Consider the following 17,188-nt stretch of genomic DNA (forward strand, 5'->3'; position numbering starts at 1 on the left):
GCCCCCCAATTTTTGTATTTTTAGTAGAGATGGGGTTTCACCATGTTGGCCAGGCTGGTCTCAAACTCCTGGCCTCAAACGACCTGCCTGCCTGAGCCTCTCAAAGTGCTGGGATTACAGGCAGATGCCAAGCTTTTGTTTTTGTTACAGTAAGTGCCTCGAGGTGACATCTTTTTGAGAAAGAGAGAAATAGAGCTGGTTATTTTACCTATTGCAGCAGCGGTCTTTGACGTAGGAAGGTTGGTGCAGTCCCCAATCCCAAACACATTTGGGTACCTCTTGTGTTGCAGAGTTTCTTTATCCACATCCACCCAACCAGCAGCATCAGCCACAGGACTGGTCTTGAGGACATCTGGTGGGCCCATTGGTGGTGTGACATGAAGCATTTCATACTACACACAAGGAGAGAATCCACATTTTCATTTATTCAATATTTCCACAGCTCCACAAGCTCTCCCCTGAACTTCCTTACTCCATACACTGCACTATGGCTGCATGGAGCATTATACAATCAGCACTTGTATCAGTCCGCACCCTCTCCAAGACCTTATGTGTTCTCCTGGGGGATGGTGATAAGCTAAATAACCATTCTCTCAGTTGACATGATCTCCCCATAGAGACCAAGAGATCCCTGTGGCCACACACATAGGGGTACATGAGATATTGGAGTGAAGCTTACTAATAATTCTGAAAGACTCCACTGATGTTTTTATTAATACTAAAATAAAGGGGTGGTATATTTCAGTTGCAGTCTCCCTGACCCTCAGCTGTCAACTTGTAAACTTTAGCACCTCAGTGTTATTCTGTAAGGTGATGCTCAGTATCCCTTAAACTTGTAAAGGACGTGTTAGGAGCTGGTAAGAAAGCATCATTCCCAAATATGTGTCAACTTCAAAACACATAAAGGAAACTGTCAGAACACCAATTTAAGATGAAAAGAGGTGGTAAAAATATTAGCTAGCTCTTTGGAAAAGGAGCCAGGGGTCTGATTCAGTACTGGATTTACTTTTCAGTGCAGAAGGCAGAGGTGAATTTTTTTCCAAAACACTGTTATCAAAGTTACCCTTGGTAGTGGTGCACTGACCCATCCTAATCACTTTTGAGGGTTCATTTAATTTTTTTTTTGTTTATGTAATATTCTTTCACATTTTGTAGTTGGTTCTTATTATGCTTTTTATTTATTTTTAACAAACTCCATCCAGCAACTTCATCAATTTGCTAGTGGGTCCGGTTAAGGACACACTGACTGAGATGTTCACGACATGTCATTAGGGTAAAAACGTAAGCGTTTCAAGACAATTCCAACCTTGTGAGATAGTAAATAGCCCTCCATTTCCATAAGAAATCCAATGGTCCCATGCCCTCAGAAAGGCTCAGCAGTCACTGATGGCAATGGGAATTAGGAAGATGACTTGTACTTATTACAACTCTCAGACAAATAGAAGCTTAATTAACCTCAGGGAAGGAGCACTGCAAATGGCTGCTGCTCGTCTGCAGGATAATCTTGGCTGGAGGGTGGCTCTTGGGGACATGGGTCCCTGAGGCCAGGTCTGTTAATGAACATTAAAACTGAATGCATGTTTGCAGGATAATGGATGAAATGTCAACAACTATCATCCACCAAATGATTAATGCCCTGTCTGCATTTCTGCAGTCAACTAGAACTACTTTTGAGACAGTGTTTCATTCTGTTGCCAGACTGGAGGGGAGTGGCTTGATCATAGCACACTATAACCTCTAAATTCTGGGCTCAAGCAATCCTCCTGCCTCAGCCTCCTAAATACCTGGGACTACAGGCATGCACCACCACACCCAGCTAGTGGTGTTGTTGTTGTTGTTGTTGTTGTTGTTGTTGTTGTTGTTGTTTTAGTAGAGACTCAGTCTTGCTATGTTGCCAGGCTGGTGTCGAACTCCTGGGCTCAAGCAACCCACCTGTCTCAGCCTCTCAAAGTGCTGGGATTACAGATGCAAGCTACCATAGCTGACCTAGAACTACGTTTTTGAACTGAGGTCTAAACCTTACTAGAGTCATCTTGATGGAGTCAATGTGTTTGAATTTCACAAGTACACATAAATTCCACACCTCTTTTCTAAAAGAAAAGCTAAATACTTTCACATAATCGTCATAAAGGTATGGAGTTTTACCTAACATCCTACAAAAGAAGAAATACTAGGGTCTACTTTATGGATTTATTAGAAATTAATGGCCAGGTGCAGTGGCTCATGCCTGTAATCCCAACACTTTGGAGGCCAAGGTGGGCAGATGGCTTGAGCTCAGGAGTTCGAGACCAGCCTGGGTAATGTAGTGAAACCCCTCTCTACCAAAAATACAAAAAGTTAGCTGGGCGTGGTAGTACATGCCTGTTGTCCCAGCTCCTCAGGAGGTTGAGGTAGGAGGATGGCTTGCTTGAGGCCGAGAGGTGGGGATTGTAGTGAGCCAAGATCACACCACTACACTCCAGCCTGGAAGACAGAGCAAGATCCTGCCTCCAAAAGAAAAAAAAGAAAGAAAAAGAAATTAACACTGGGTCGGGTGTGGTGACTCACACCTATAATTCCAACACTTTGGGAGGCCAAGGCAGGCAGATCACTTGAGCCCAGGAGTTTGAGACCAGCCTGGGCAACATAGTAAAACCCAGTCTTTACAAAAAATACAAAAATTACCCGGGCATGGTGGTGCATGCCTACAGACCCAGCTACTCAGGAGGCTGAGGTAGGAGGATTGCCTGAGCCTGGGAAGTAGAGGCTGCAGTGAGCCATGAGCCATGGTTGTCCACTGCACTCCAACCTGGGTGACAGAGTGAGACTCTGTCTCATAAAAGAGAGAAAAAGAAAAAGAAGGAAGGAAGGAAGGAAGACAAACATTGGCACTTAGTTGTAACTTGTTCATTATCCATCATTTATTTCTGTAACTATATAGGATAAATAACTTGGTTCTCCTTTATTAACATACATAGTCCATTCAGTGTGGTGGTTTTCAAACTTTAATGTTTATTAGCAGCATTTGGGAGACTTGTGGAAAAGTCCCAGGTTCCCAGGCTGTACCATGCCAAGATCCCAATCTAGTAGATCTGGGTAAAGCACAGGATCTGTACTTTAACAAAATCTGCTAGTGATTCTGACATGTAAAATCTGTGGATCACATTCCTACAATCTCGAAGGAACAGGTTCATTTACAAAGAAAAATAGAAACAGAATGCTATTACTTGGACAAGTCACTTCACCTCTTTGGTCTTTAATTTGCTTATCCATAAAGAAATGTACTAGACTAGACAGTCTCCAAAGTCTCTTCTAGTTCTTGGACTCTGTGGTGTAAAACAAGTTTAGATTTTTTTAAACTTAGGGGACTGGGATCAATTCACAAGTTCTCTAATAAAGATTCAAAATTATAAACTTCGGGTTACATTTTTTTTTTTTTTTTTTTTTTTTTTTTTGAGTCTGAACTTCCATCTGTCGCCCAGGCTGGAGTGCGGTTGCACAATCTCAGCTCACTGCAACCTCCGCCTCCCGGGTTCAAGCAATTCTCTGCCTCAGCCTCCCTAGTAGCTGGGATTACAGGCTCCTGCCACCACATCTGGCTAATTTTTGTATTTTCAGCAGAGACAGCATTTCACCATCTTGGCCAGACTGGTCTTAAAACTCCTGACCTCGTGATCCACCCGCCTGGGCCTCCCAAAGTGCTGGGATTACAGACGTGAGCCACCACACCCGGCACAATTCTTTACATCAGTTGTTCTCAATCCTGGTTGAACACGAGAGTCATTAGGGGAATTTTTGAAACTCCCCATCCTCAATCTGTACCCCAAACCAATTAACTAAAACCTCTGGTAGGGAGACCAGGCATCAGCACATTTTAAAAGCTCCCTAATGTGTAGCCAGGGTTAAGAGCCACAGCTTTAAATCCTTCTGGTAGATTTTTTGAAATTCAGATTTTAAGAGTGGAACTAACTATCTGACCTGAAATCCTATAATTCAAAAGGGACACAAATATCTTCTTTCATTACAAACTCTTTAGAAGAAGAATAACCATTCATGTATCCACACCCCTACCTATAACCGCAGCTATCCAGAGGACAGCTGAGAACCAAAGTACTGACAAAGTTCAGTTCATGCACTCAAGTTCACACACTTTGCTCAGAAAAACATGCTTCAGGCTCTCGCTCAGAGCCCATTTGAGGGAGCCCATTTGAGGAGCAGCAATTTAAAACAGCTAAAGCTGGTGGGACCGTCCAAAGTCACTTACAACTGCCTGACAGCCAGGAAAAAGGAAAACTACACAAAGGACACACATAAAAACAAAGAGCAGTAATTTGAGACCCTTTCATAAAGTGATAACTAGCTCCAAACATTCCGGTAGCCTCTTTGTTCATAATTACACAGGAGCTATTCAAAACGATGACCCTGAGCTGCTGCAGAGAGATGCTAGATGAGCCTGGGACAATCTGTGACGCCAGAAAGTAAATGAAGTGCCCAAACACATGATGGGGCACAAGAGCCAGCTAGAAGGGGCACCTACTGACCAAATCCAGAACAATCTGAGCACCAAAATAATTAAAAACAATAATGAATGATACACCATTGGAAAAAACATAGGAACTCATGAGTTCATGCTACTAGTGAATTAACTAAGAGAGAAGCAAAGACTCTTGCTGAAAGAATGCCAAGAGCTTGCTGGTAAATGTGCAGGAAATGTTACAGTTAGAAAATCATCATTTTGCAACCACCCATAGTAAAGATTTGATTAGGCAAGGATCACCAATGGATGCTAACTCTAGTGGGGAGACTTGAATGAGTAGACTATTTCCATGGTTTTAAAGTGTCTTCCCACAGACTTCTTATTAGTAGCAAGGGAGAAAACAAATTGCAATTATTCAATGGAAAAACTGGACCACATCTTGTCTGCTGATCAAAATTAACATCACCAATGAAGGGCAGATGAACATTATATGCTTGCAAATGTGATACCTTAGAAGGGCACAATGCTTTCGCAATGTTCCAGTCTAAAAAACAGAGCCTGAGACCGGGCGCGATGGCTCATGCCTATAATCCCAGCATCAGGAGGCCAAGCAGGCGGATGGCTTGCGGTCAGGAGTTTGAGACCAGCCTGGCCAACATGGTGAAACCCCGTCACTACTAAAAATAAAAATTAAAAAATTAGCCAGGCATGGTGGTGCGCACCTGTAGTCCCAGCTACTCATGAGGCTGAGGAAGGAGAATCACTTGAACCTGGGAAGCAGAGGCTGCAGTGAGCTGAGATTGTGCCACTGCACTCCAGCCTGGGTAACACAGCAAGACTTTGTCTCAAAAATAAATAAATAGCAGAGCCTGAAACTAATCACAAGAAAACATAAACAAACCCAAAATGAGGAACATTCTACTGAAAGAAAAGCGGTGGCAAGAGGGCTGTATTATTTCAAAATATCAACATCATAGAAGACAAAGAAAAGCTATAGAAATGTTCCAGATTAAAGGAGACTAAATAGACCTCACAATTGAATGCAGTACCTGACTGTAGCCTGAGTCCTGCACTGGAGGAAAAAATGCTATAAACACAGTTGGGCCACTCAACTAAACTGGAATACAAATAGTAAGTTAAAAAACTTGTATCTGTGCTAAATTTACTGAGTTGATAATTGTACTGTGGTTATGTAAGAGAACACTCCTATTTTAGAAAATTAACATTAAAGTATTTGGGGCTAAAGACACCTGATGCATGATATATGTAAATTTCCTTTGGAAAAACTAGATATGGATGGATGGATGGATGGATGGATGGATGGATGGATGGATGGATGACAGAAAGATATAGATAGATAGACAAAGATGAAAGAAAGAAAAAGAAAGAAAGAAAGAAAGAAAGAAAGAAAGAAAGAAAGAAAGAAAGAAAGAAAGAAAGAGAAGGAAAGAAAGAAAGGAAAGGAAAGGAAAGGAAAAGAAAGGAAGGAAATCAAATGATAAAGCTAAAGCAAATGGGGTAAAATTCTATAAGTGAATCTAGGTAAAAGCTACATACAATTTTCTTTGTACTATTTTTATTTTGCAACTTCTCTAAGTGAGATTCTTTCTTTTTTTTTTTTTTTTTGAGATGGAGTCTCACTCTGTCGCCCAGGCTGGAGTGTGGTGGCACAATCTCAGCTCACTGCAGCCTCCACCTCCTGGGTTCCAGCGATTCTCCTGCCTCAGCCTCCCGGGTAGCTGGGATTACAGGGACGTGCCACTACACCCAGCTAATTTTTGTATTTTTAGTAGAGATGGGGCTTCACCATGTTGGCCAGGCTGGTCTCGAACCCCTGACCACAAGTGATCCGCCTGCCTCAGCCTCCCAAAGTGCTAGAATTATAAGCAAGAGCCACAGTGCCTGGCCTGAGATTATTTCCAAACAAAAGTTTTTAAAATTATGACCCTGAATCATCAGTAACATTTCAAGTGATATTTAGTATACTATTTTAAAACGGAAAGATGTATCAATAAATTTTAGGAAGAGCGGAGCTAAAAAGCTTAAAATTTGAAGTTTTGAAGTTTCGAAGAAGTCTAGTCTTTGGCTCACTTCAAAATTCCTTTTATGGAACCCTTGATTTCTTGAAAATTCTGAATGAATAAAATGTGACTCTGTAACATTTTCTCATTGCCAACAGCTTTTGCCAAAATGATGTAAACAAATATTCTTCCATGCATCTTCTCCAGATGCTTTTACATCTTGTTCTTAACCTCATAACACCTCTAGAAAGTACTATTCCCACTTCACAGAAGAAGAAACTCAGACACCAAGACCAACCCCATGCAACAAAGGCCAAATCTTTCCAAGAAGCATGGTAGCTCTGGCCAGATCCTTCAAGGGGAAATATTTTAAAGATAGCCTCTTCCACAGGTGAAAACATCCCTGTTGTTCTTTTTTCTTTTTTTTTTTTTTGTTTTTTGAAATGGAGTCTCACTCTGTTGCCCAGGCTGGAGTGCAATAGCATGATCTCGGCTCACTGCAACCTCCACTTCCTGGCTTCAAGCAATTCTCCTGCCTCAACCTCCCCAGTAGCTGGGACTACAGGCACCCACCATCAAGCCCAGTTAATTTTCGTATTTTTAGTAGAAACAGGGTTTCACCATGTTGGCCAGCCTGGTCTCGAACTCCTGACTTCAAGTGATCCACCTGCCTTGGCCTTCCAAAGTGCTGGGATTACGGGTGTAAGCCACCATGCCCAACGAATCCCTGTTTTCTTGAACTACCCACAGGGTTACTTCCTGCTCACAAGCAGGACTGTTTCTCACACGCCGCCAACTGAGACAATCACCAGATCTTGCATGCGAGGAAGCCCTCCCTTACCTCTAAGCAGTAACCGAAGTTGTGGAATATTTTTGGCTACTTCAAGTCACTTGATGCCAGGAAAAGTTGAGTCAAAGGAATAGGACAAAAATTCCCCTGGCATCAGTTAAAAACACCTTCTCACCTCCCACTGACACAGCCTCTTACATCTTTCTCTTCCACACCCATTTTGGCCTACTTTCTTGCCCTATCACTTCCCTAAGATGCTCATTCCACCCGGTCTTCCCCAGCACACAATGATGGCAGACACAGTGGTGCGAGCCCCTATGTGTCTAGGGCATGTTTCAGGAGACAACGCTTCAGACTGACAGGTTAGCCTCACTACTCACTGAAATCACTTGGGTCTCTCCAGGTTTGTCCAGGTTCTCAAATACAGCCTCTTGTTTATCGGCTCGGACTTCAATGAGGTTTTGCTTGTAGTTAACAGTGAGGTTCCGCTCCCGGATGATCTCCTGCAGGGCATCTGCATACTTCTTAACCCCAAAAATGGCTCCAAGAGAAGTATTGAAAATGATATTGGCCTTGGATCGCTTCCCTGTCTGAGGGAAAAAAAGAAAACCATTAACACCAAAGCATGACTCCAGCTGCCTTCTTTTTTTAAAAAATCTAGACAAGAATTAAAACCCTCAGCAGAGACTTTGCTAGTTTTTGCCACCATTATGTCCTGGCAGGGCAACGGGTAGACCAATCCACTGCCTCCTCCTTACGTTCTGCCTATGACATACAACTAAGTATACACTTGAGTTGGGGGCTGACGTGGGCACTGTTCAGCTGAAGGCCAGAGGTGAAGGTTAGGTCCAGGTCAAGATAGAATAGAGCAGAATGGAATGTTTCCTCATATGTTCATGTATTCATTCACTCAATAAATATTTAACAAAGTTCTAGAGTTGGCCAGATACTGTCCTAGGTGCTAAGGGAACAGCAGTGAGCAAAACTGAGTTCCAGCCAGGCGCAGTACCTCATACCTGTAATCCTAGCATTTTGGGGGGCCGAGGTGGGCAGATCACCTGAGGTCAGGAGTTCCAGACCAGACTGGCCAACATGGTTCAAGATCAGCCTGTCTCTACTAAAAATACAAAAATCAGCCGGGCGAGGTGGCAGGTGCCTGTAATCTCAGCTACTCAGGAGGCTGAGGCAAGAGAATCGCTTGAACCCAGGAAGCAGAGTTTGCAGTGAGCTGAGATCGCACTATTGCACTCCAGCCTGGGTGACAGAGCAAAACTCTGTCTCAAAAAAAAAAAAAAAAAACTAAACTAAAAAGCAACAACAAAACCCTGATTTCCTACCTTCTTGATATTGTTCAGAGAGGCCAATATTCTCCCAAACGCCGAAGATCTTATGGTACTCGAAAGAGAACTTTCCTCTTAGGTCATCCAAGACTTGGGAGAAAAGAATTACACAAAGGAAGTTTCCAGGACAGAAGAAACAGCTAGTTTCTTATTCTTTCCTTTGCTCGGCTCCTTTCAGGACTTGCTTACCCGGATCTCACCATTTGAAAAAGTTAGGTGAGTAAGTGCCTCAAAAGGTTATGCCAACCCCTTAGGACCCAGGATGAACTTTCTTGGAGTCAGAAATGATACTGGAACTGTCTTTAATTCCCTACCTCACAGGGCTGTTGCAGTTTAAAGAATTCAGGGGATGGTCTTGCCCAGTCCCAGTCTCCACGCACACATTCAACCACTCCCCAGCCCGTTCTTCCCCACCCTTCTTCCTGTCTGTTCCCGTACATGACTATGGGCTGCTTGGAACCCTGCCACGGTCTCAAGCCAAACCACACTTTGATAAACTAAATGTCACACCCCAGGCAAGAGCAGGGAGGGCAAGAACAGCTTCCCTCCCAAGCTTAAGCCAGGTGTACTGGAGCTGCAGACACCTGCTCTTACACAGAGAGCATTTGGAGAATGCTGAGAAAGTCTCCTCCTGCCCAAATATCTCTTTCCATGAAGGTTTAAAGTTACACGAGAACATTTTTTTGCTTTCAAAATTGGCATTTTGCCTATCATATTTTTTTAAATGTATACCCAAAGGACAGAAAATACTCATGAGCTTAAACTTGAGTGGAAGTAGTTGATAGCATTATGGATAAAAATGAACAATCTGCAACTCATTGTCTAACTATGTGGAAATATTTAAACAATCTCTCCAGTAGACTTTTTTTTTTAAGATGGAGTTTCGCTCTTGTTGCCCAGGCTGGAGTGCGATGGCCTGATCTGGGCTCACCACAACCTCCACCTCCCAGGTTCAAGCAATTCTCCTGCCTCAGCCTCCCAAGTAGCTGGAATTACAGGCATGTACCACCACACCCAGCTAATTTTTTTGTATTTTTAGTAGAGATGGGATTTCTCCGTGTTGGTCAGGCTGGTCTTGAACTCCCAACCTCAGGTGATCCACCCACCTCGGCATCCCAAAGTGCTGGGATTACAAGTGTGAGCCACCACACCCAGCATCCAGTAGACTTTTACACACATATTTAAAAAGTATGTAACAAAGACTATTTAATATTACCTAATATATCTAAATTTTTCATGTACACTATGACTGTAACCATATTTAAGTATACAGAAAAAAAGCTAGAAAGCCATGTCAAATTGAAAACTGCAGCTTTATTAAAGCAATTGGATCATGAGTGATTTTCTCCTCTTTTCTATTTTATAAACTTCCAGTTATCTAATTTTGTACATATGTAACAAAAATTTAGAGATAAAAAAGGGATTACGATAGAGATAAAATGGAATTCCTGCAATCAGTGAATCAGCACTGTCTTCCCTGCTCATCTCTGTCCCCGGAAAGGAAGCATACCTTCCTGAAGTAGGCTTCTGATAAATACATGATCTTCTGAGGGGCTCCAGCACACTTCACTGGAGTATTTGGGAAGGTGAAGATGGCATTGCCCTCCTTGAAGTCCTGCAGAGCTTTCCATGTCTTCTCTACAGTCTTAACTGAATAATTCGACCCTATTTTGGGATGAGCAAAACCTTCAGGTAGGCCTTTAATCTGCAACAAAGTACACAAAAATCATTTTAAACAAAAGTGCAAATGTCCTTAGAGTCCTTGTTCTTTGCCATTTCTACAGCCTTTCAAATATTTCAGTACTATGATTACCCACCAATACCCACAGGCCTAGAGCAGGCAGGTGGGTGAGGGTTCCAAGACCAGAGCTGTGGCACCTGCAGTCACCTGTCAAACTGCAGAGTGGGCCCAGCTCAGAGGAACCCTCCAACTCCCTGGCCTTGAGAACATAATTTGAATACCACTTTTCCCACCATCAGAGTGAGGACAAGACGCCAGCCAGCCTTCCTTTTCGGAGAACCAGTTGACTTACTGGAAAGAACAATTGGCAGGACCAAGTGCCATTTATATCATCAAGAATTTAAATCACCCTTTATCAGGTTGTACCAGACCAAACTCTAGGTAAAGGCATAAAGCCAGGTACCTAAAAACATGGACTTTAGGATCCCACATGCCAGTTTGAGTCCTGGCTCTTCCACTTACCAGCATTGTGACCCTGCATAAATTACGTAATACTTCTAAGCCAGTAGGTCTCCGAGTGTGGTGCTCAGACCAGCAGCACACGCACCACCTGGGAACTTGCTAGAAATGCAGATTATCAGGCCCCACCCTAGACCTACTGAATCAGAAACTCTGGGAGCAGGCCCAGCAATCTGTGTTTTCACAGGCCCTCCAGGTGATTCAGATGCACACTCAGGTTTGAGAATCTTAACGTTCACCATCTGTGAAATGGGGATAAGGTATCTGCTTCACAGAGTTGTGGGCAGAAGCAAACGAGGCCATGCATGTAAAGGACACATGCACCTGGCAAATATCCTGTAAATGCTGGCTGATTATTGCCAATAAGATCAACTGGATACCTATTATAAATGTTAGAAGGCTCATAGAGTGCAGTGAAGATGTCACAGACTGAGTTAGAGACTTAAGTCCCAGTTCTTAACAAGAACAGGTTCAACTTCAATCATCAAGAAACAGTCATCCAGCCAGGCGCTGTGGCTCACACCTGTAATCCCAGGACTTTGGGAGGCAGAGGCGGGCGGATCACGAAGTCAGGAGATTGAGACAATCCTGGCTGACATGGTGAAACCCCATCTCTACTAAAAATACAAAAAATTAGCCGGACGTAGTGGCGGGCACCTGTAGTCCCAGCTACTTGGGAGGGTGAGGCAGGAGAATGGCGTGAACCCGGGAGGCGGAGCTTGCAGTGAGCCAAGATGGTGCCACTGCACTCCAGCCTGGGCGACAGAGCGAGACTCCATCTCAAAAAAAAGAAAAAAGAAAAAAAGAAACAGTCATCAAGATGAGGCGGTCCTTCAGAGCCTCCCCAGGCCATTCTCTGGGACACCTCCAAAATCACTCCAGACATCCATCCCTGAGGTCTCAAGGAAACAAAGTCTTCTCATCTCCTCAGTGGCCTGGGTTCATTACTTATCCACACTCAATGTTAAAAGCAACTATTTCTTTGTTACTGTTCACCCCGTTACAGTTAGATAGTAGTGACATTGACAGTCTCAATAATAATAACTCTTATAAAATCACCTTGTATGTTAATGTTTTCACAGTTTCAATCAATGCCAACACTGGATAGTCACTATGTACCTCTGAGGGAGGTAGGGGAGTATTATTAGCACATAGAATGGATGGAGCCCTGCCCAGAATCTTAAAGAACCAGACACCAAGGCCTCTGCCCACCTGCCTGGGGGTCTTCCCACAGGACCGCCATACCTTCTAGTTCCCAAAGCAAATCTCATTATCCAAGAGATAAACAAGCAGTTGATGTCTTATCACCTTCATTATTTTTCCCTAGTTTTAAGAAAGTGTCGTTGATGGAAAAGGTGCCGTAAAGTGGTAACCAAGCTCCTTTTAGGAAAACCTGTGTCAAAAAGGGTGGTTTTGACCCCTCATCCAGTCAGAGTTGCTTCCCTGGGAATTCTGAAGCAGAGAGAGCTAGAGAGCAGGGGAGAGAGGAAAAGGGAGAATTAGGGAGAGATGAGATGTGACTTCTCCTTTGGCTTCCAGCAACAGGCTATGCACTAGGGAGCTGTGGACTATCCTATCACAGAGTAGACCAGCAGGCAAGATGGCCTGCTGCAGAGACCCTGTGAAGCTGGTCTGAGAAAGAGGCCGAGAGAGATGGACAAAGACAGACTGCCTGAGTCCAACAGAACTCACAGTGGAGATCCAGTCCTGCCCGAGGCCCACTTACATTCCTGCCCTAGCGTTCCAGAAACATCTCAGTATTTTCATCAATGATCTCCAGTTTTTATTTACACCAACCTGAGTAGTTTCCTTGAATTTGCCATCAAAGAGTCCCAAGTAGCACAGTGACCACAGTTAAGTTACTACATTCCCTTAGCCTCAGTTTCCTATCTATTAAGTGAAGATAAAAATGCCTCCCTCACAAGTAGTTGTAAAGAATCAATTTTTAATTCCCGGCTGGGTGCAGTGGCTCATGCCTATAATTCCAGCACTTTGAGAGGCTGAGGCAGGTGGATCACTTGAAGCCAGGAGTTTGAGACCAGCCTGACCAACACAGTGAAACCCCGTCTCTACCAAAAAAAAAAAAAAATACAAAATTTAGCCAGGCGTGGTGGTGGGCACCTGTAATCCCAGCTACTCTGGAGGCTGAGGCAGGAGAATTGCTTTAACCTGGGAAATAGAAGTTGCAAGTGAGCTGAGATCATGCCACTGCACTCCAGCCTGGGTGACAAAACTCTATCTCAAAATAAAAAAGAAACAACGTTTGATTCCTAGCATGGTTCCTGGTATGTAATAGAGATTCCATAATAATAGCTACTTTTAAATATCTCTGTGACTTGGTTTGCTACAAGAGGCTGCTATGAACTCTGAGCACTGGCCTCTGCAGTCCTTCTCACATGACACTGGGACTTTGGAAAGACAGTACCATGGAGATGCATTGCCTTTGCTAGGTCAACACTGTGGGGGCTTTTTTTGGAAGGTATGCCCCTCTTGAAAGTAGTTGTAATAGGCACCTTTCTCCATATCGTCTACTTCATAGCTTGCCTGTCATTCTAACAGACTCATGGCCCATTGCACCATGACTCAAAGCCATCTTACAACATACACAACAACTTGTAGCTTCTCTGAACTTTCCCACAACACATCCCAAGACATTTTCACTACCCTTCCTCTGGACATGTCACAATTCAGGTTTCTTTACATAGAAGCACACTTCAAAGATGCTTACTGGGCCAACTCTGATGAAGCCCTTGCCCAGGTCACATTCCTGAAGCTTGTTACCCAGTTAGCACAGATGTTTCCTGTACTCCAACTACTTACTCGTAGTCCCCAACAAGCTTCTGGAAATGATAGTATTTATCGATTTACTCTGCTATGTTTTAGAAAAACAAGCTTGAATCTCACAACTTTCAGACAGCATCTGGCCCCCCAGCTCACTGAAAAGGGAGCTCTGAGGAGCTTCTGGGTGGCATTTCCATTGCAGCAGTTACTTCACACTAAAATCCTAGCATCTACACAACAAAACCCAGATGTCCCTCCAGCAACTGATGAGCTACCTGCTGGTGTTCCACCCCTTAAAGTCTGTTTTAAAATTTATAATGTAAACCCTCCTTCCAAAGTGGAATTTAATCTTCAATATAGCCAACTCAGTCCCACATGGAAAGACAGATTTCTTATAAATGTAGAAAGAAAACTGCTGTTTTGCAAGAGTTCTCATTAAGGCATGAGCATGCTGAACTCTAATTAAAGCTTAAAGCTAGAACATATTATTATTGACAGAAACTTAGAGAAGTCTTCCTTGAAACTATAAAAGGACTGCCAAGAAATAAAACCAGAAGAGATTTTCTTAGAACCCCTTTCTTGTCAAAATGAATACAATCAAGCAACTAAATGCATCATTTGCTCTTGGCATAGATAAGCCAGCATAACGCAGAAACAGTTTCACACAGTACCTTCTCATAGTTCAGCTGGATTCCGAGAGCAATAATAAGATATCGGTAGGAGATCTGCAACACAAAAAGACATTATTTTAGACCGGGACCCAAGAAGCAGCAGCTCAAGGACTGACTCAGGCCCCAGATGTGGTTCCGTGTGGTCTGAGGGAGGCAGGGAAATATTACTAGCCCATAGAACAGATGAGAAAACCAAAGCAGAACAAGGTTGGGTTCAGGTTCCCATTTTTTAATCTGAATGTCCTGGGGCTGGGGGAGGTGGGCAGACAGCCAGGGAGGGATGCACGTCCACTCCCCTCATGCCCTCTGCCATCTATGCCTCATACCTCACTGCTTCACAAATATTCTGTAAGCTGCCTAGATCCAGAAAGCTTGAGACAGCTATGTGTTTACACAGTGAGAGGCCACAATTATTTGTACAGTGCTTGTATTAACACTTTTTCATATTGGGAGGTAAGAAAAGGGCTTCCAGCCGGGCGCGGTGGCTCAAGCCTGTAATCCCAGCACTTTGGGAGGCCGAGACAGGCGGATCACTAGGTCAGGAGATCGAGACCATCCTGGCTAACATGGTGAAACCCCGTCTCTACTAAAAAAAAAAAAAAAAATACAAAAAAAAAGAAAAGGGCTTCCTAATCTTAAAAGACAATCCACTGTCTAAAATCTATGGGGCAGGCCAGGCACAGTGGCTCACACCTGTAATCCCAGCACCTTGGGAGGCCGAGGCAGATGGATCACTTGAGCTCAGGAGTTGGAGACCAGCCTGGGCAACATGGCAAAACCCTGTCTCTGCAAAAAATACAAAAATTACCCAGGTGTGGTGGCATGCACCTGTAGTCTACAGGGGGGTTGAGGTGGGAGAATCGCTCGAGCCTGGGAGGTGGAGGTTGCATGAGCAGAGATCACACCGCTGCACTCTAGCCTCAGTGATAGAGTGAGACTGTGTCTCAAATATACATATAAATACATTATATATTAAAAAACTAAAATCTATGGGGTAATATGTGAATCCCAAGCAAGTCTGACCTGTCATATGGATTGGACCAATATCATAATTGGGAGATTGCTCTTTTGAAGGTCATTGAAAGGCTATGACATAGTTCACCTGATCTTATTTAATGACCTGTATGGGGTGAAAAATGTCCCTTCTTCAAATGTGGGTATTGTATCCATAAGTAGCATGATGGAAATCTGGGCTTAGGACAAAGAGGAAGACAAGTTTAGGCCAAAAAGTGTAAGCAAAGTAGCCGTAAAGTACAAGAACTTGCCTAGAAAACTGGAGTCGGAGAATGATTGCAATGAGACTCAGTAGCCCAGAAAGAAGAAACAGGTGGTGATTACCATGATCCTGTACTAAATGGCAGAGCAGAGCAAGCAACCTGAGTGAATCATAGTTGGAGAGAGAGGACTCCAAGACCTGAGAGTGCTTGGCTCTGATTGAGGAGCCAAGGGAAGCAACATGCAGAATTGGTCCCGCATGGCATCCGGGAGCTTCAGCCCCAGGGGCACCTCCGCAGCAGGCTTTCCTATTATGACATGATCACCCTCACCACTGGCCCCTCCCAAGAGTTCCCCAGCACAGTGTGCATGAGGCTTCCTAGCACTTGTTCTCCCCACCACACTGACCACTTCTAGAGGATAAAAGTTACGTCTTATTCCTTATATTCCTAGAATCTAGCACAGTCACTAAAGTGGGGAACTCTGTAATGTTTGTTGGGTGAATGGATAGATGAATGATTTCAGCTGCTTGTGAAAAACACACTTTCCCTAAGTGGATAGATAATATACGCATTTTCATCTGTATGTTTTCCCTATCCATAGAAAGATGATGTCTCGGCCAGGCGCAGTGGCTCATGCCTGTAATCCCAGCACTTTGGGAGGCTGAGGTGGGTGGATCACGAGGTCAGGAGTTTGAGACCAGCCTGACCAACACAGTGAAACCCCATCTCTACTAAAAGTACAAAAAATTAGCTGGACATGGTGGCGGGCGCCTGTAATCTCAGCTACTCGGGAGGCTGAGGCAGAAGTTCGCTTGAATCCGGGAGGTGGAGGTTACAGTGAGCCAAGATCGCGCCACTGCACTCCAGCATGGGCAACAGTGCGAGACTCTATCTCAAAAAAAAAAAAAAAAAAGAAAAGAAAAAAGAAAGAAAGAAAGATGATGTCTTGAAATTCCATCTTCTGCAGGAAAGGGCACTGGGCCCGTTAAGTGGCTGGCCAAACCGTGTTGAGCAATCCGGGCACGTTAGGTGAGAGCTAGCACGGGGTCTGGCAGTGATGATCTACAGGTGAAACACATGACCACTGCCAACAGAGGAGCTTTTGGTTTGTGCAGGCCACCACCAAGCATAATGCAACATAATATTGATTATGCTCTGTTTTATTAGAGTATAATATTCATTATTTCTAAGGACTAAAAACACGCCAGCTTAAGATTATGGAGAAAAAAAATCGTTAAGAGAGAATAAACCCTCCATAGCAACAGAGCAAGAAGAAAACCTCAAGCCTTTTAAATGAGTTCAAGTTTTCAGGTTAGATGACCTAAACCCTCAGGAACTGCAAAAGCTTATAGATAAGACTTTAGAGCAGTTATGTACAACAGTGTAGACCTTGCCAGAAAGCTGAATATCTGCAAGTATTCTCATATTACACAGGGGTCAGAAGAGGTAAATTCTGATATGAACGCCTTAGTAAATAGGCTATTAATCCTTTGCAAAAGTCTAGGCTCAACTACTAAACAGACATTTCATAGTACTTTTTTAAAAGATTAGCTGAGCATGGTAGTGTGTGCCTGTAAGTCCCAGCTTCTTGGGAGGCTGAGGTAGATCGTTTGAGCCCAAGAGTTCAAGTAACAGTGAGCTGTGATCTCACCACTACACTCCGGCCTGGGCAACAGAGCAAGGCTGAAGGGAGGGGAGGGGAGGGGAGGGGA

At 43.7% G+C, this 17,188-nt stretch overlaps 1 protein-coding gene across 2 annotated transcripts in view; it reads right to left on the reverse strand.

The window, feature by feature from the left end:
- Positions 1 to 17,188, reverse strand: part of SQOR (sulfide quinone oxidoreductase) — a 61,114-nt gene that overhangs the window by 12,990 nt on the left and 30,936 nt on the right. For both annotated transcript variants that reach the window (XM_017872814.1, XM_017872815.1), the window contains exons 4-7: positions 14,260 to 14,313; positions 10,118 to 10,312; positions 7,648 to 7,857; positions 209 to 392 (exon numbers count right to left, since the gene is read on the reverse strand). In XM_017872814.1, coding sequence (XP_017728303.1) covers positions 209 to 392; positions 7,648 to 7,857; positions 10,118 to 10,312; positions 14,260 to 14,313 — 643 coding nt within the window. The remainder of the gene's footprint in view (positions 1 to 208; positions 393 to 7,647; positions 7,858 to 10,117; positions 10,313 to 14,259; positions 14,314 to 17,188) is intronic.

This window comes from Rhinopithecus bieti, unplaced genomic scaffold (genome assembly GCF_001698545.2).
Source record: "Rhinopithecus bieti isolate Rb0 unplaced genomic scaffold, ASM169854v2 scaffold_6945, whole genome shotgun sequence".
Classification (NCBI taxonomy): Eukaryota; Metazoa; Chordata; class Mammalia; order Primates; family Cercopithecidae; genus Rhinopithecus; species Rhinopithecus bieti.